The following is an 18,381-nucleotide window of genomic DNA, read 5'->3' as shown; positions in this document are numbered from 1 at the left end:
ACCCTTTCCAGTGCTGGCCCATGGTTGATGGGATGAGGGGTTCCCATTCCCCTCTTGCCCGGTGTCCAAGCAGCTCTTATTTTTGCTCTTTTTTTTGCCAGGTAACACCAACAGCATCTTCGCACTGGACTACATCAGCGGAGCCCTGACCCTCAACGGGCCGCTGGACCGGGAGAACCCCCTCTACAGCGCGGGCTTCATCCTCACGGTGAAGGTGAGAGCTCCTCCGTTGATTAAAATCAATAGCGAGCCAGGCAGCCACTTGGAAATGCATTTAGAAGTATGGATCTGGATGGGGGAAAATCAGTGCCATAGGAGGAAGGGTCATGGATTGAAAGGGCAATGAGCAGAGCTATGCAAGCGATGGAGCGCCCTGCACCCAAAATGTGCCTTCTCTCTTCACAGGGCACAGAGCTGAACGACGACCGCACGCCCTCCAATGCCACCGTCACCACCACCTTCAACATCCTCGTCATTGACCTCAACGACAATGCACCCGAGTTCAACAGCTCTGAGTACAGCGTGGCCATCCCTGAGCTGGCCCAGGTGGGCTTTGCYCTCCCACTCTACATCCAGGTGCAGGACAAGGATGAGGTGAGATGCCATCAGCAGTGGCCATATCTACAGTCTACATAGTCACTCTGTGCTGAATTTGCTGTGCCACTCATGCCATGTCCCCGAGCTGTGCATCCCCTGTAAGGTATCATGCGATGGATCTGCGGTGAGATGCATGGTTAGAGCCCAATACCAACTTTCTGGTGAGAACGAGTTTAGAGTCAGTCTTCAACTACTACTTCAGCTATTTGCCTAATCCTCTTTGGGCCATGGTGGGACCTGAGGGAAAGATGCCTGGCATCCTTATGTTGCATCCTTAGCTGCATCCTTAGGACGCTTTTTCTTACGATGAGGCCTCATCATCTCCATGTGACTCGATGTCACCATCAGAGAGTGATGGGTTCAGCTGGGAGCGGTGCAATGAGCTACTAAGCAGATAAAAAGACTATTTTTCTTGAAAATGTCTATTACTAATAAGGAAGATATGGATATGACAGATACTGAGGGTGGTTTCTGAATGCGGTCGTCACTGTGCTTCCTCAGAGATGTCAGCAGATTGAGGCTTGAAGGACATTACAGCACTTCTGTTTATGCCGAAAGAATGAAGGAGCTGTCATCATTTCGGGTTAGAAGCTCATTTTACTGAAGTGATTCCCATTCAGAAACTCACTACAGCCTTGCAACCTTTGCACTAAGAGAGAGATGCAGCAGAGAATTGCCCGAAGGCTGAAGGTGCTGGAGGACCTCGCCAGAGCCCCAAGCTTTGCCTAAAGCACCTAGAGGGGGTTGACTAAGGGCTTCCTTTTCCCCCAGCTCCCCACCCATCCCCTTCGCAGGCTGGTTTCTTTTTCAAGCCAAACTTTGTTGCTGCTGTTTTGGGTTTTGGGCTTTCTTCGAACCTGTTAAGGTCCTGCTTGGCCCAAAGCCCATTCTCCAGAGAGCTCCATCTGGCTTCTGGACCTTGTGGCATTTTAAAATGGTSAGATTGGGGTCTTTTTCTTGTCTGGTGGGTTTTGCAGCAGGTTGACTGATTGCTTTTGGAAGGAGGCAGATGAAGTGATTCAGCACAGCACTTAAAAACATATTTACATTGGGCAGAAGTCCGTGTTTTGCAGCCTAGGTATAATTTAGCCGAGCCGGTCCAGCGCTCCGCTGTGGCAGACGTGAAGGGCTCAGACACGGGGCACGATTGGGGTGCGGGGAGCCCGTGGGAGAGAGCTGGGCAAATCACGGGGCGCCCGAGTTCGAGGCTGCCGAGTGGGTGGCAACAATAACCCGTGCGCTTTCAAAGGCAGGATTAAGCATTATTCGTCCCCAGGYGCCACAAAAGCATCCAAACCCTGCAAAGAGGCACTCTTTGCTTTTGAAAACCTCTTTTTTTTCCCCATTTATTTCCTTCCTCGGCCACCCCTCGTGCCCTCTTGGCTCCTGTCTGTGTGCGAACGCGGCAGAAGAGGGGCGTTGAGCGCTGCCCAACCTCTCGCGGCATTTGGAAGCAAGAGGGAAGCGAGAGAGCAGGGCATGGAGATGCCCCTTTTTGTAGCACCTCGGTGGGCAGAGCTCATTCCTGCCCCRGGCGCTCGAGCCCCGATGCGCTGTGGGTCGGAGCCATGTCCCGCCGAGCACAGGGGCGAGCGGGACGTGCCGGCCCCGTCTGCTGGGCAGCTGATAACAGCGTGAATATTCAGCTCGGCTCCCGGCCATCCRCGGGGGGCGAGGGAAAGCAGCAGGGGGGGCCGAAACAACAACAAAAAAATACGTATAAATAGCAAAATAAATAAGCTACGCGGCGTGGCGGCCCTCCTGGCAGGCAGATGTGGGGCCCTTCCCGCCAGCTCGCGCGGCAGGATGGAGGCACTCGGCAGGCTGCTAATTAGGGATGGCAGGTATCTGCGTGCAGATCTCCTGGCCYGGCTGGGGGGGGGATTATTCCCCGCTCCCTCCCCGAAAGTGCCTGGGTTGTCTTTGATGTCTCCGCTTCGCTTCGCGCCTCCAACAACCCCGCCGCTCCACAGGGGCTTGCTTGGTTGTCGCTGCCGAGCGCCCTCTCTCCTCTTCCCAGGGCCCCAATAGTGTTTTCGAGGTCTATTTGGTGGGCAACAACTCCGACCACTTCATCATCTCGCCGACGTCCATCCAGGGCAARGCGGACATCCGCGTGCGTGTGGCCGTGCCGCTGGACTTCGAGACCATTCCTCGCTATGAGTTTTCGGTATGTCTGGGTACGGGGTGGGAGGAACAGCATGAGGTACATGGTTTTAAGAGCAACCGAGACCATTCCCAGGGCTTTCACGGGGGAGTTAGTGCCTCTCTCATTAAAAAGTGAGATGGGTGAGGGCTTCATGGAGGCTCCAGCTGTGCCTCTTGCTTCTCCTCTGTGCCCAGCTCTTTGCCAACGARAGCATCCCTGAGCACGTGGGCTTCGCGCGAGTGAAGATCAACCTCATCAATGAGAACGACAACCGGCCCATCTTCAGCAAGGCCCTCTACAACGTCAGCCTCTTCGAGAACGCCACTGTGGGCACCACCGTCCTCAGGGTCCATGTGAGTAGGGACATCCCGTGGACTGGCATTGCCCCATCCATGGCTCGCTCCAGGAGGCTCCCTGCTGCTGTTCCTTGACTCCTTGAGTCTTCCTAGGGCAAATCCCTGTTACTTTCCATACAGGGGGTTGGTTTGCCTGCTCCTGGCTCTCTGCTTGGCATTCCCTCCACCTCTGCCTGCCTGTCTGTCCATCCATCCATGAAAGTGTTCGATTCTGCCCGTGCAGCACGTTTATTGTAGGGATGCAGCTCATCACACACCTGTGCGGGAACATCTGGAGAGCATCACTGGAGCTGTGGAAAACCCAGCCCAAGTCACTGGCTGCACAGGGATGTCAAGGACCCCACTTAATTCAGGGTGAAGAGCTCGTGCTCCTGGAGGGCGTGAAGCCTGCTCAAGAAGTGTGAAATTCCCTCCCTGCCCTTTGCTGTTACCTTATTAAAAGGCTTCATGGCAGTTGTTTAGGGGAGGAGGGGGATTAAAGGATATCTCAATACGTGTTGGTAGCCGGGGCAGCAAGTGTCCGTGGATAAAATAGTCTGGCCAACAACCTGCTGCTCCGACGTCCCTTTGGCCTCCCATCACGATAGCCCTGTGTAGAGGCTCTTGAGGAACATCTTGTTGGGATGGGAAGGGCTTTCCGCAGGCATCTCCCCGCCCCGGCCCCCATTGGCATCTCCATCGATCCCGCTGCCCGGAGAGCCCCCGAGCCCAGCCGCAGTGGCGCGGAACAAAATCGCTTCCAATTTCCCCACTGCTTAAGAGAAAATTGAATCCTTTATCTGGAGGGAGCAAGGAGAACGGCAAGCACGTGGAATGGTAAATAGTCAAATAATCGAAGTGGAGATTGCAGATTGCCCGGAAAGTTGAACGTGAGMGGCTCTTCCTCCCTGTGCCTCTTTCCCTTTATTTTATTCTTTTTTTCTTGAAATATGCTCACTCTCCTTGTTCCTCTTAAACATCCTTATCAAACCATGCCTGTAAATAAAGGGAAAGGGAGGAGAGAATTAGCAGGTAGCAACGTGAGTGACGGACCCCGTGTCCCCATCCTCTGTCAGGGCCCAGTGCTCTCTGACTGCGTTTATCTCTTTAATCTAAATATCAATCCGCACGACTGGAATGGGGAGGGATGGGAGCCGTGACAGCCCGCGYGCTAAGGAGAGAGACGTTTATTGCAGCTTTCGCAGCCGCTCGGCGTCCTGATGGAGCTGTCAGGATAAATACACAGCCCTGGAGTGCAGAGGTGGCGGAAAAAAAGAAAAAAGAAAGAAAAACGGTCAAAAAAAAAGAACACAGCCTGAAAAAAAATCAACCCAAGCCATAAGAGGCTGGCTGGAAGGCTGCTGTCTTATCCCAGTGCTGGGAGAGGACGTGGGAAAAGCTCCGTAGCTCCCAGGGGGGTTGATTGCTGCTTTCCCTCCTACCGCTGGGGAAAAATCTCCCATCCCGGCAGCTTCCACCGGGCTATTGCATCAGCCTCCTTCTGGAAAACCGGGATAGAAAGCTGGGAAGAAGGGAAACTTCCTTGAGTGCGCTCGCTCCCGCGCACTTAGCGCTCGTGTCTCTTCAGGCGCTTCCCTGCTCAACCCCGGAGCTGCTGCGAGCGGAGTTATTATCGGGCAGTTTAAGGAGTCGTTCGGCGGCGCTTGGCGCGTGATGAATGTCAGGGCCGTTGCCGGCGCTCCGTGGCGCTCTTCAAAAACGAATCCTCCCATGTAGATTTCTGCTCCATCAATCCTTACGGCGCGTCGAGCGTCGCTCTCGTTCCCTGAACAAATTGCGCGACATGCCCTTTTCCGCGGATCCGTGCACGCCGGCGGAGCCGCGCGCCGCAAACCGGGACCCACACGCAGGGAGGCCGTTCACAGCCAAGACAAGGCCACAAAACACTCACGGGGGCCCATGGTGGCACTTGCAGGTGCTGGGACGGTGCAGAATTGCACAGCGGGGACGCGGTGCACGGGTGCCACGCGGCTGCACGCCGTAGGCAGGGCCCGCGCCGGTGACAGCTCATCCAAGAACAGCCGCGGCCCCGTGTTTCTGCACTGACCTTTGCAGGCTCCAGTGGGCAAATCCCATTTTAATATTCCGGGCAGGAGATGCACAGCCGTAAAGCCGTGTGATTGCTTCTTGCCGACGAGCCCCCGGTATCTTGGGGCCAGCTGCTTCCCGTGCCCGGCGTGGAGCGCGCCCGGCGGCGACGTGCGCCYGCTTGCGTGCCCATGGGGCTCCCTCGGAGAGGGGCAGCTGGTGCTGCAAACTGGCTGGCTCCCAATATCCTCACACTGGCGCCTGCTCCGTCCGGGCTGCTGTTAATTCACACAGGGCTCCATTTAGGAAATGTTCTGGGGGAAAGAACAAATAATAAGGATGTTTGGGGGGCTTTTATTGCACTTCTCTCATCTGAAAAAAAAAATTGGAATTTCTGGTCCTTTTGCCTGCCGCCACTCATGCATATTTTATATATTCATTAGAGGAAAGACTTTAAAGCACACATAAATCTCGGCTTGCTCATCGCGTGCCAGATGCAGAGGAGGGCCGGGACTGGGCGCTGAGCAGCATCCAAGCCTGGCTCCCAATGAGAGCTGGGATATGRGGCTGCAGAGAGGTGCCGATCCAGGTGGATTGGGCAGGGAGCAGCCACCGTCTGGGATGGATTTGTAGGTGAAATGCAGGGAGTTGGTGGAGATGCCAAGGGGAAGGACACCCAATCATGAGCARCGCAACATGAAAGTGCTGGGTGCTAAAGGTGTTGCCTCCATCTMGGCAAGAAGGTGACTTAGAATCTGCCAAGATTGCCAAGATTTTGGAAGCGTGCGTGACGCAAGGTTTCCATGAATGTTTTCACTTAGTTGGGTGTTTTTTTGACTTTGCTATCCTAGGCAACCGACAACGATGTGGGCACATACGGAAAAGTCAGTTATTTCTTCAGCGATGATCCTGACCAGTAAGTATGGACCAAAGATAACTTTGGTCCTCTAAAATCCCCCTCTCAGCTTCCCAAGGARTCATGAGCATGAGGAGTCACTGAACTCCACCCAGCGGGGGCAGCAGGAGGTGGCCATGGCCACCTTGTCCACCAAGCTGTGTGGGGATGAGCTTCAGGCTGGTGGTTCTGCTCTCTACCCAAGGGAGGAATGAGAGCTGGAGGCTTCGGCATACAGCCAAAGACAAACGTCAGGCCCAAACCAAGAGCTGGTGGCTAAACCAGTGGTTTCAAGCCTCCCTTGAAGCTTAGTGAGGGGCAAGGCAGGTTTCTACTCAAGCCATATGTCATGATTGACCAAGCTGGGGCTTCTGGTGGGGTCTCCTTCTTTGTGGCTCCTCAGCTTCTCGCTGGACAAGGACACCGGTGTGATCCTGCTGACCGCGCGCCTGGACTTTGAGGCCACGCAGCGCTACACGCTGACCGTCATTGCCCGCGACGGCGGTGGCGAGGAGACRGCAGGCCGCGTGCGGATCAACGTCCTCGACGTCAACGACAACGTGCCCACCTTCCAGAAGGACGCCTACCTGGGGGCGCTGCGGGAGAACGAGCCCTCCGTCGCCCAGGTGCTCCGGCTCCGGGTGAGCAACTAGACCAACTCCTCCACCAGGGCTCTTTAGGAGATAGGTGCCATTTCCTGCCCCTCCATTTGTTTCCTCTCCATCTCTTTCTCATCTGTTCTCTCCTTATCCATCTCTTCCTCCTCCATATCCTCTTCATCCATCTCCTCCTCCTTCATCTCCAACCATGCCCATGAGATGTTTCCAGGGGTGATGTTTCTCCCAGGGTATGATATCACTGCACTCTACTTAACGAAGCAGACAGGTTCCCAGGGGTGATGCTCTGGATGCCCCAGGTAGAGCCCATTCTGGGCGTAGGGTGAAAGGAGAGGCTGGTTTGCACTGGGACTCCAGGTGAGCAGTTTGCAGTGAAGAAGAGAACCACACCGAGGCAACTGCAAGGGAAGTGAAGAAAACGTCCGCTTTTCCTCCTTGCTTGGAGCAGCGTGCACCTCCCTCCCCTTGGCTCTCCCATGTGGCAATTCCCAGCTCTTCCCTCCTATCCGCTCTTACCTTAGGCATCCGACGAAGACTCCCCTCCAAACAACCAGATCACGTACAGCATCGTGCATGCGTCTGCCTTCCGGGAATACTTCGACATCACCGTGTCGGAGGGGTATGGAGGTAAGGGGTGCTGGCTCCGGGGGCACGGCGCCTTGAGGGCAACTGCCGGCAATCGCAGCAGCAGGTCGTGAGAAAGGGCCTGCGCCCTTGCAGTGATCAGCGTGAATCACCCCCTCGACTACGAGCAGATCGCCAACGGCGTCATCCACCTCACTGTGATGGCCAAGGACGCGGGGGAGCCACCGCTCAACAGCACCGTTCCCGTCACCATCGAGGTCTTTGTGAGTACAGCGGCCGTCTGGGCCCATGCTGGGGATAGCAGGACCTAAGTGGGTCCCGTCCATGCTGCTCTTCAGAGGCTGTAATCACATCCACCTAAAGAGCGCTTCCAAAAAGGTCACCTCTTTCTGGTTTCTTTTGTGTGCTCAGGAGGTTTAAGTAGCTGTCATGTTTCTCCACTCTCAACCAAAGGGATTTTCTCTCAACTAGGAAAAAAAAGGAAAGAAATATACAGAGGGAGAGAGGAAGAAAATGAGGAGGAGGAAGTGTTTCRCAATGGCACCTGAGGAAAAACGATGCGGGGAGGCAGCACGGGAGCAAGCGTTGGAGGATGGTCATTTTTGTCCCATCCTCTGGCTGATGGCTTTTCATAAAGCCAAACTCGCCCTGTGGGTTTCCCATTAGGGGACAAGGAGCTTTTGTGGAGGGAGCTGCTGGGCTGGCACTAATAGYGAGCACAATGCCAGCATCCCAAGGAATATCAGCACAAGCCGCTGTGCACTTGGATGGGCCGTGCTGGAGACTTCCAGAGCTCGCTGGCCTTTAAGGAAGGGTGGGCACCTCGGTGCCCTCAAAATTCTGGCTAGAGCTGCTAATGTAGCATCCTGTGCGGACCACCCGCCCCCAGGCGCTGCCCAGGCCCGGCTCCCATGGGCGCTCCGTGAGGACGGAGAGCTCGCGGGCAGCAGGAGGGAGCCGCTGTGGGAAGCCGGGCGCTGCGAGGGCTGATTAAAGGCAGAGACCGCGGAGGCTGGCGATTTAATTACAGGGCGACGGGCACCGCTGGCACGTGAAATTGCCTCAGATGCCGAGCTCGGAGGCGGCGGCGGCGGCTGAGCCTGCCGCTCCGTCAGCGCCCTGCAGGTAGAAGATGTCTGCAGAGCTGCTCCAAAACACAGTGTTTAGTGTTCTGACTGCTCCATCCTTTCCTCCGAGTTTGGTTCTTTGAAGGCTGGTGCTTAACATTGTTTAAGCAGCAATTAAAGCTCACTTGGGGCAGCTTTAAGTCGTTTCCTAACTCCATTTCAAGGAATGTTTCACGYAGTTGCTCCTGGTTGGTTTAACCAGGTCATCCATGGACTCTGTTGGAGACAATCTTGTGGGGAGCATGCTGCTAAGCAAGACAGCTTGCCTTTGTCCCTGCAAACAGCCATGAAATTCCTCCAGATAAACACAAATGGGTGAAAAAGAAGCCTATCCTGTGGCCGGGGCAGGTGGCCAGCCCTCAGCAGCCCTTCAGTGGCTTTGCCTTCTCCCAACCTGGCRTCTGGACCTTGTCTTTGCTGCAGGATGAAAATGACAACCCGCCGACATTCAGCCAGCCCTCCTACATTGTCACTGTCACGGAGGACATCATGGCAGGTAGGGGAGCTGTGTCCCAGCTCCTGCTGCAGGTTGCGGTGCTCACAGTTTGGGGGAAACAAGGAGGAAAGCCCAAAGACGTGGTAGAGCTCACAGCCTCAACAAGGCCAAGACCCGCACTTGTCTCTCCCCGACCAGGAGCAACGGTGCTGTTCCTGAACGCCACCGACATGGACCGGTCCAGGGAATACGGGCAGGAGTCCATCATCTACTCGCTGGAAGGGTCCTCCCACTTTCGCATCAATGCTCGCTCCGGTAGGCTCTGCCCTTTCCAYTGCACGTTCAGCCCCTCTCTGCTCTCCTGCTCTTGCCTTGGAAGCAGGGAGCTCCCCAAGTTAAGCTCCGTGATGGTGCCCTGGGACAGGAGGAAGGAAGGAGGCAGTGATGTGTCCTGGGGGACCTGAGATACTCAGTGCCATATGTGCCCATAGCAGGGCTGAACCTGCCCTACAGAGGTGTGCTTAATGGGATGCATTTTTGAGGACAGGACAGATCCATCATTACGACATGTGCACACTTAAAATTTTGCTCCCGTGATTAGTTCTTCCAGCCTGTGAATTAATCGGTGCCATGAAAGTATGGAAGCAAATATATTTTAACAAGACCTTTGACCTGAGCAAATCTCTCTTAYTGAGATTAATTTTGCCCCTCCGATCTCTTTGCGGGTGAGCTCTCCACCTCCCATCCAAGGGCCTCCAGAGAGAGCCATGTTCCTCACCTTTCAGTGGTGGGATGTGGAGGGGGAGGAAGATGGGACAGCTCCATTAGCCAACGTGGGAGATGAAGGGAAGGACAAGTCTTAATGCCCATTTGTGAAGGATCCTCTCGCCATTGTGGAGCATGTTGCATGCGTGCTTTGCAAGGGAAGCCACCCCTTGACATTTCCCTTCCCTCTCGCTTTCCTGGGACCACAGGGGAAATCACAACCACTTCTTTGCTGGACCGAGAGGCCAAATCAGAATATATCCTCATCGTGCGGGCGGTGGATGGAGGCGTGGGCCATCACCAGAAGACCGGCATTGCTATGGTGAGTGCTCTGCCCTGTTCCAGCTGCACCTGGACTTTCCTCGCAGCGGGGGCTGCGATTTCGGGGTGAGGGTGATTTGGGGCCATGGGGTAGCACGAGCCCTGGTGTCAAGCAGATGCCCTCACTAGAGGTGTGTGTCCAAGCTGCACTTGCTGGAAGCATTCRGCTTAGCAAAGGGCATCCCTGCTCAAAGCCCTTGCAGAAGGGCAGTCCAGGCCCAAGGCGGGGGCTTAACCCCGAAGCCAGGTAACCCCTCCGTGCACCCCGGAGCCGCTCGATCGCRCAGGGCCCTGCGTGCCCACCTCAACGCGCCCACGCAGGAGCRCGTGGGCACGCGCGGGAGCGGGCACCTCTGCCCCCCGCCGCCAGGCTCCTTTTGTAAGCGCCTCTTGAAAGCGCCTCCTCGGTGACCCGCAGGGGTGCTTGGCTATTCCTGATGACTGCTATTCAAATACTGCCCGGATCAAGGGCTTCCCACCGGCTCTTGATTCCTGGGCGCCTCGGAAAGCGCCGGTGGAGGCGGAGGCCATTGTACGGCACATTTAAACCTTCTGGCAACAGGGTTTTGCCTTGCCCCTCGCCAGCCTGCGGAGAGAGGCACCTGTCTTGCACGGATCTTACGCTCCACCTGTCGTTCGAAAGAGCTTTGCAGAGGCTTTGCAAGAGCCCTTGGGCATGCAAGCGAGTGAGAAGCCGAGGATCAATCRCTTGCTGCTCGTGGCATTGTGCCAGCTCAAAGATGCTGCAGCGCTTGGGTTCTCTTTCCCCAGGGATCCTTGGTTTGATTGAAGAATAGATGCCCCAGGCAGCAGAGCGACACAGGGAAATTCGGCACTTGTGCTCAGGAGTTCACTGACATAATTGCTGCCAGTAGCGAGGGCCTTGGGGAGCTGTATATATCCTAACAGGAAACTAGAAGCTTCCTATTGAATCTCCCGGAGACACATCCCGGCACTTGCTGGGCAAAGCGGCACGGCCCAGGGGATACCGGGTTCCCTTTGGGGCTCCAGAGGAGAGGAAAGTATACCCAGGACTCAGAGGCATTGCCTCCGGGTCCTCCGGAGCTGGGGGCAAGGGGCCACGTCTCAGGGGTYGGTGGCTGGCCTTGAGAAGCGGCACCGGGCACATCCCTGGGGAGCACAGCCTCCACATTCGCCTCTTCTGCCACGGGGTGGCACCAGCATTTCGTTCCTTGGAAGAACCATGATGAGCGGCACGACATCCCCAGAGCAAAGCGAGCCCCGGCATCAGTGCCCAGGGCACGTCCCCATCCCATACTCCCTCTCCAAAGAGCCCTTGGGTGATGCTGAGACTTGGCTCAGGAAATTAGTGCCAACAACGTGACCCAGCTGCAAGCCCCTTGGGGAGATGATGGGCACGGAGCAGCAGACSCTTCCCGTGCCCCCCGGCAGCTTTCACTCTGGCTCTGCTGGGTCTGAGTGCCACCTCATGGGCAGCTGGGCCAGCGTCCACGGCGGTGGCTTTGCTGGTTGTCCTTCCTGCAGGTGAACATCACGCTGCTGGACATCAACGACAACTATCCCACGTGGAAGGATGAGCCCTACTTCATCAACCTGGTGGAAATGACGCCCCCCGATTCAGATGTCACCACAGTACGTGCACGGGGACACCGGGAAAGGCAAGGGTTAATGCTGGGCTTGCTCTCAGAGGAGCCTGCTGGCATGGGGGAGGCCATCGGTGCAATAGCAATTCAGCTATTGGGCAAGCAGCAGGAGCCGTAGAAGCTACCGGTGTCATAAATTCTTTTTATTTCATTTTTATATGCAGATGTCCCCTGCAATTAAAAATATTGTAGAGAGAAAAATAAACCAACAAATGCCTGCTATGAGAAAAATTCCTAAGATGAATTATTTTCAAATTTTTCTAAGCAGCAGCACGAGTTGCCTTGCTTTCCATGGCAGCACCTTGCTGACTGGTTTCAGTGGAATGCAAAATTTGTACAATTTGCATGAGACTGGGCAGCTGGATGGCGGAAAGGGGCCTCCTTCCTAGTCTGCAATGGGAAAACTTGTCATGTGAGCTCAACCCCGTTACTAGATACCAGGGAATCTCCATGGTTGTGCTCCCTGGGAGCCTCAGGCTTTGCTCAGGAGCTTCTAGGTTTTCTTCCCATAGCTCAGCTTGTCGTGTCTGTCGGTGGTGGCCCCCGCGCCGCTGACCTCTGCGCCGTGTGCGCSCAGGTGGTAGCCATAGACCCGGACCTGGCGGAGAACGGCACCGTGCTCTACAGCATCCGGCCGCCCAACAAGTTCTACAGCATCAACAGCACCACAGGCAAGATCCGCACCACAGGCGTCGTGCTGGACCGCGAGAACCCCAACACCCAGGAAGCCGAGCTCATGCGCAAGATCGTCGTGTCCGTCACAGACTGTAAGCACCCACTCCTCTTGTCCCAGGCTCCTTCTGGCTTTCTATGGATTCAGCTTGACTTCTTCCCCTGGGATGGGAATGGGCCAGAGTGCTAACGCCCCAACCCTGCCATGTTCCCGGGCTCTGCAGGTGGGAGGCCACCCTTACGGGCCACCAGCAGTGCCACAGTCTTCGTCAACCTGCTGGACCTCAACGACAATGATCCCGCTTTCCAGAACCTGCCCTTCGTCGCTGAGATCGCTGAGGGCCTTCCCGCGGGCTCCTCSGTCTTCCAGGTGAGCACGGCTCATGCAGCGCATCCCTGGATGTGGATGAGGACCAGGAGAAATGAGAATTTCTCCCAGTCTGCTTCAGCCCATGCTCGTTGGCCATAGGGATGCCTAGAGGCAACTTGGCTGCTCTCTCCGCCAGGTAGTGGCCATCGACCTGGACGAGGGCCTGAATGGGCAGGTGACCTACCGCATGCAGGTGGGCATGCCCCGCATGGACTTCATCATCAACGGCAGCAGTGGGCTCATCAGCTCCACCGCGGTGCTGGACAGGGAGAGGATCTCCGAGTACTACCTCCGTGTGGTGGCCAGTGATGCCGGCGTGCCCGCAAAGAGCTCCACCAGCACGCTGACAGTCAGAGGTGGGCAGGGGGACTCCAGACAGAGCAGCTGGGAGGGAGATGTGGTGGTGGGGATGGGGGTTGCAATGGGGGCAATCACATGCAACCCACAGCCTTGGGGAGGTTGCTTGTCTTGGGCTTGTCCTGTGGTGTGGTACACAGCAGCTAATGGCGAGCAGAGGACGCATGGGGACACTCAGAGCAGCAGGAGGATGTCCGAGAGCTCCACGATGCTTCTGGAAGGACAGGTGAGCCCAGGGAACACTCAGCTCTGCTCCCTGTTCCAGTTCTGGACGTGAATGATGAGAACCCAACCTTCTTCCCGGCCGTCTACAATGTGTCGCTGCCTGAAGACGTGGCCCGGGACTTCAAGGTGGTGCGACTCAACTGCACGGACGCCGACGTCGGCCTGAACGCTGAGCTCAGCTACTTCATCACGGGTGCGAAGGCCCAGCGGGGAGCGCTGCTCCGTGCCAGCATCTCTCCAAGCTTGCACGGCCAAGCAATGGGGGTGGTACTCGTGTGAGCCAGCCTGGTAGCTCACAGGCTGCTTTGCATGGGTTTCCCTTCGATGGCTTGCGAAACTCGCAGCCCTCAGCAGCTGCAGCGCACGGGCAGGGGATGCCCCGGTCGTGTTTCGTCTTGCAAAGCATGTGGGTGGCGCTGGGTCTGCAGAGTGGGCTGAGCTGGCGGCCCTTGAGCTCAAGAACCCGCTTGCTTTGCCACAGGGGCGCTAGGGCCTGGCCTTTGTCCTTGTCCTGCTCTGCAGGTGGGAACCAGGACGGCAAATTCAGCGTTGGCTTTCGAGACGGGGTGGTCAGGACAGTCGTGAGCCTCGACAGGGAGACCACGGCGTCGTACACGCTGATCCTGGAGGCCATCGGTGAGCGTTATCAYGGCTCGCTTCCACCACCATGGTTGGAGACAATAAATGTGGGACCTGTCCGGCCCCAGGGGARCTTCCTCCTGTTGCAGCAGCAGCGTTACCCTCATGCCAGACCCAGMCTTGGCTCGGTGGCTGCCAATTAATCTGGAGCCACCTGGCATGGGCAAGGGGTTGGCACGTCAGCACTTCTTGGCCACCGTCCCAAGAGCCCTATAATGATGCGCTTGTTTGCAGAAGATGTGGGATTTCGTTTGGGGAGGAGGAACAAGTGGCTGGGCCAGACTGCCGGGGGGGGACTTTTAACCCAGGGGAGGTGTGAGGCTGGCAGAGGTGCCCCCAGCAGCCGCTGTGCCCCCAGGACACGGAGCTGACACAAGTCCCCTCTGCTCCCTGTCCCGTGCAGACAACGGCCCCGCCGGGAACAGGCGGACAGGCACTGCCACCGTGTATGTCACCGTCCTGGACGTCAACGACAACCGTCCCATCTTCCTGCAGAGCAGCTACGAAGCCAGCGTGCCGGAGGACATCGCGGCCGCCAGCAGCATTGTGCAGGCACGTGGCACGCTCCTTCTCCAGGGTCACCTCCCGTGCCCACACACCGTGCCACGGCAGCAAGACCTGGTTTTACAGGGGSAATGTGTGCGAGCAGGGGCTACGGGAGGGAGAGAAGAGCTGGGGCTCTTGTTTCGCTCGTGGGCCCCCTTGGAGAGGGGCTGAATGGCTCGGTGAGCACCGCGTGAATGCCGCATTCATGCAGGGCCGGAGGGGCGCGCGCTGCGGCGCGAGCTTGGCCGCCAGCCCGGCGGGGCTCGCCGTGCGCGCCTGCCTGCGCCTGCTGCTCGGTTATTGAAGCCGTTTTTCAGCGGACACCTGTAAAGCACAGCTCTACATGGCGGCGCTGCGCCGGGGGACGGGCGAGCGCAGTGCGCACGGCGGGTGGGCGCGCTCGCACACCTGCGCGCACGTCGGCCCGGCGCCAAGCGCGCCACGGTGCCAGCGCGCTGCAAATCACTGCAGCAGCAGCGTTTGGGCAGGGCTTTCAGCAGCTCAGGGCTGAGTGCACTCAAGCAGCACGTGCCGTTTGATGGGGTGCAGCACAACGTGCCCAGTGCATCGTGCTGGGCGCCGCTCGAGGTGATGGAGCAGGCTTTTCTTTGCTCGCCGCCACCATGCAGTGAGGAAGAGGAGGCCTCTCTATGTATCTGGGGATCTGTTGTGATCTCTGGTCTCTTTTCTTCACCATCCTCTCTTTCTCCCTTGCCAAGGTGAAAGCCACAGATGCAGATGAAGGCTCCAACGGCCGCGTGTGGTACCGCATCATCAGGGGTGAGTGCAGTAGCCCCATGCGTGGTCACACTGGGCATGAGGGGAGATGTTCCTGCACCAGGAGCCTGCACGGAGAAGCTCCTCCCGTCTCTCCCTGGCAGGAAACGAGCACAACCACTTTCGGATCCACCCCAGCAGCGGGCTGCTGATGCGCGGCGCGCGACCCCTGGACCGCGAGCAGAACTCCTCTCACGTTCTGGAGGTGGAGGCGTACAACACGGAGCAGGGAGCCATGAGGAGCTCCGTGCGGGTACGGCCGTCGCGGATACGCCTGACACTCGGTGTCAACGCAAGAAAGGATGGAGCRGGCTCGTCTCTCTCACTGAGCCCTTTCTGGGCAGAGCAGTGCCCAGCTCACTGGTGTTCTCCCCCGGGTCGGGGGCTTGCAGGTGATCGTCTACGTGGAGGACGTCAACGACGAGGTGCCCGTGTTCACGCAGCGGCAGTACAACCGCCTAGGGCTGCGGGAGACCGCCGGCATCGGCACATCAGTCGCTGTGGTCCGAGCGACGGACCGCGACACAGGTAGGGAACCGGGACGAGTGGCAAGCAGATCCTCCAGCATCTCCTCCAGCATCCCCATGCCTTCRTGAGGCAAGGGAGCCTTATTTAAGTCGTTGTTTTCCAGGGAACGGTGGGCTGGTGAGCTACAAAATCCTGTCGGGTGCGGAAGGGAAGTTTGAGATCGATGAGAGCACGGGCCTTATCACCACCATTGAGTACCTAGACTATGAGACCAAGACCAGCTACCTGATGAACGTCTCGGCCACGGACCAGGCGCCCCCGCACAACCAGGGCTTCTGCAGCGTGTACGTGAGCCTGCTGAATGAGCTGGACGAGGCCGTGCAGTTCTCCAACGCCAGCTACGAGGCCGTCATCATGGAGAACATCCCGCTGGGCTCCGAGGTGCTGAGGGTGCAGGCCGTCTCCATCGACAACCTCAACCAGATCACCTACAAGTTTGACCCCAACACCAACGCCCAGGCGCTCTCCTTGTTCAAGATCAACGGCGTCACCGTGAGTAGCCAACGCGGGGCCTCACAAACACCCGGCACACTTGCCCATGAGGGATGTGGTGCCGGTGCTCAACATGGCTCTTACCCCTCCACAGGGTGTCATCACAGTCAAAGGCCAGGTGGATCGTGAGAAGGGGGACTACTACACCTTGACAGTGGTGGCTGACGATGGCGGGCCAAAAGTTGACTCCACAGTGGTGAGGAGCACTCATATTATGTTTGAGCTCCTTTATCCTGGTGCCCTTCAGGGGTACCCTGTTGCCTGCCCACTAACTCTTGCTTGCTTGTTTTTCTCTCTTCCTCCCCATTTTGCTCGCCTCTGGCAGAAGGTAAGCATGCCACAGGGCCGGGACGCCCCAGCGGCAACCCCAGCATCCTTTCCGGCCTCCGCGTGGGCTCTCCCAGCTCCGTTTCTTCCGTTCGGCGGCGACAATAAGCGCGCGGCCCTGGCTCGCACCGCCGGCTTCCTGTGGGACATGGTGCCTGGCCGCACCTGGAGCCAGCGCAGGGAGGCTCTTCCTCCCTGCTCTTTGTGCATGGTGTTGACAGCCCTTAATGAGAGGGTGCGATGAGAGCATTTCCTCTGGCTGAGTGCAGCCAAGGAACCTCGAGCCCAGAGCGTGTCCTGGAGGAGCTCCTGGGCAACGGAGTGGTGGCTGATACACTTGGGGTGTCTTTTCACCCGCACACGCGTCCTGCATTGCAGGATTTCAGCCCAGCTTGGCCTTCGAGGGAGCCCTGTGCGGATGCCCCTTTGCCTTGTTTTGGGTAGAATTTGCCCCAATATGGCCAAGCATGTGCAGCCCAGAGGGAGGCACGGCCAAGCGGTGCCACGGCCTGGCCCCTGCCCGCAGGTAGCCATCACGGTGCTCGACGAGAACGACAACAGCCCCCAGTTCGACATCACGTCCGACTCGGCGGTGAGCGTGGCCGAGGACTGCGCCGTGGGCAAGCGCATYGCCGTGGTCCTGGCCCGGGACCCCGACGCGGGCAGCAACGGGCAGGTGGGACGCCCAGCGCGGCCGCGACACCTTGGCTCCCTGCTCAGTTTTGGCATGCCGCCTCTTCCCTGTGGTGCTGGAGCAGGGAAGAAAGCATGGAAAAAGGGTGATGTCTGGGTGGGATGTGTGCCAAAGGGAGCCTGGCGATGGGAAAAGCAGGCTCCTCCTGCTGCAAGGGATGACGGGGATGGCATTCCCAGATGGAGGCGAAAGCTCCCAGTGATGGACTCAACATACTAGAGCCAACTCCAACCATGGCCATGGTCACGGATGAGACCTCGTCACGGGCCACGGGTTCAATGCCCCCCTCCTTCTGGCTTYCCCCCTGCCCAGGTGACCTTCTCGTTGACGGCGGGGAACGTGGGCGGCGCCTTTGAGATCCGCACCACCAACGGCACCTACGGTGAGGTGCTGGTGGCGCGGCCGCTGGACCGCGAGCTGCTGGACCGCTACACCTTGCGGGTAAGCGGTTGCTYCCGGCGCGGCGCCCTCGCGGGCGTGGACGCCGTGCCAGCCCGCGTGCCGCCTCGCGCAGATCCAGGCCGCCGACGGCGGCAGCCCRCCCCGCCGCAAGGAGCACAGCCTGCGCGTCACTGTGCTGGACGTCAACGACAACCCGCCCGTGGTGGAGAGCCCCTGGGGCTACAACGTCAGTGTCAGCGAGGTGAGATGCTTAGCTGGGGTCCCCCCAGATGTTTGCAAGGTGCTCTAACCCTCACCCGGTTAACCATGGGCTGTGGCAAGGGCGAGCTCCATGCACCTCGAGCATCCCCTTGGGCGCTGCTTCCTCCGCAGAACGTCGGCGGGGGCACCGCGGTGGTCCAGGTGCGCGCCACCGACCGCGACGTGGGCCTCAACAGCGTCCTCTCCTACTACATCACGCAAGGCAACGAGGACCTGACCTTCCGCATGGACCGCGTCACGGGCGAGATCGCCACGCGCCCCTCGCCGCCCGACCGCGAGCGCCAGAGCTCCTATCGCCTGCTGGTCACTGTGGAGGACGAGGGCAACCCCTCCTTGTCCGTGAGTAGCCCAAGTTGGGAAGCTCTCACGGTTTTGGGTTGCTGGGGAGATGGGCAATGATGCTTTGGCCGTTACAAGGGGAGGGGGGCAGAGGGATGGGGATGAGCGGGACAAGGGTCACCTTGTTAATGGAAGGTGTAGGGAGCGGGGTGTCCTGCCAGGCCCCTTCCCTGTGGGCACCTGCAGCTCAGGTGGGGCAGCAGGCAAGAACAAAACCAAAAGAGCAGCAACAAACGCAATAAAAAAAGCCG

General features: G+C 58.1%; 1 protein-coding gene across 1 annotated transcript in view; it reads left to right on the top strand.

Moving 5' to 3' along the window:
* CDH23 (cadherin related 23) overlaps window positions 1-18,381 on the top strand; it is a 74,389-nt gene that overhangs the window by 35,381 nt on the left and 20,627 nt on the right. Inside the window, exons 9-36 of the mRNA XM_026046310.1 lie at window positions 102-214; window positions 406-594; window positions 2,618-2,767; window positions 2,941-3,099; window positions 5,982-6,046; window positions 6,429-6,666; window positions 7,164-7,269; window positions 7,363-7,490; window positions 8,778-8,850; window positions 8,989-9,105; window positions 9,765-9,877; window positions 11,383-11,490; window positions 12,079-12,268; window positions 12,398-12,543; window positions 12,680-12,899; window positions 13,166-13,318; window positions 13,648-13,761; window positions 14,168-14,316; window positions 15,030-15,090; window positions 15,192-15,340; window positions 15,480-15,615; window positions 15,719-16,107; window positions 16,202-16,303; window positions 16,433-16,435; window positions 16,961-17,110; window positions 17,441-17,569; window positions 17,643-17,771; window positions 17,903-18,130. Of these exons, the coding sequence (XP_025902095.1) occupies window positions 102-214; window positions 406-594; window positions 2,618-2,767; window positions 2,941-3,099; window positions 5,982-6,046; window positions 6,429-6,666; window positions 7,164-7,269; window positions 7,363-7,490; window positions 8,778-8,850; window positions 8,989-9,105; window positions 9,765-9,877; window positions 11,383-11,490; window positions 12,079-12,268; window positions 12,398-12,543; window positions 12,680-12,899; window positions 13,166-13,318; window positions 13,648-13,761; window positions 14,168-14,316; window positions 15,030-15,090; window positions 15,192-15,340; window positions 15,480-15,615; window positions 15,719-16,107; window positions 16,202-16,303; window positions 16,433-16,435; window positions 16,961-17,110; window positions 17,441-17,569; window positions 17,643-17,771; window positions 17,903-18,130 (4,007 nt within the window). The remainder of the gene's footprint in view (window positions 1-101; window positions 215-405; window positions 595-2,617; window positions 2,768-2,940; window positions 3,100-5,981; window positions 6,047-6,428; window positions 6,667-7,163; window positions 7,270-7,362; window positions 7,491-8,777; window positions 8,851-8,988; window positions 9,106-9,764; window positions 9,878-11,382; window positions 11,491-12,078; window positions 12,269-12,397; window positions 12,544-12,679; window positions 12,900-13,165; window positions 13,319-13,647; window positions 13,762-14,167; window positions 14,317-15,029; window positions 15,091-15,191; window positions 15,341-15,479; window positions 15,616-15,718; window positions 16,108-16,201; window positions 16,304-16,432; window positions 16,436-16,960; window positions 17,111-17,440; window positions 17,570-17,642; window positions 17,772-17,902; window positions 18,131-18,381) is intronic.

Source organism: Nothoprocta perdicaria, unplaced genomic scaffold, assembly GCF_003342845.1.
Source record: "Nothoprocta perdicaria isolate Ctin4 unplaced genomic scaffold, notPer1 scaffold_431, whole genome shotgun sequence".
Classification (NCBI taxonomy): domain Eukaryota; kingdom Metazoa; phylum Chordata; class Aves; order Tinamiformes; family Tinamidae; genus Nothoprocta; species Nothoprocta perdicaria.
The sequence above is the reverse complement of the archived record's forward strand: the minus strand, read 5'-3'. Positions and strand labels throughout refer to the sequence as shown.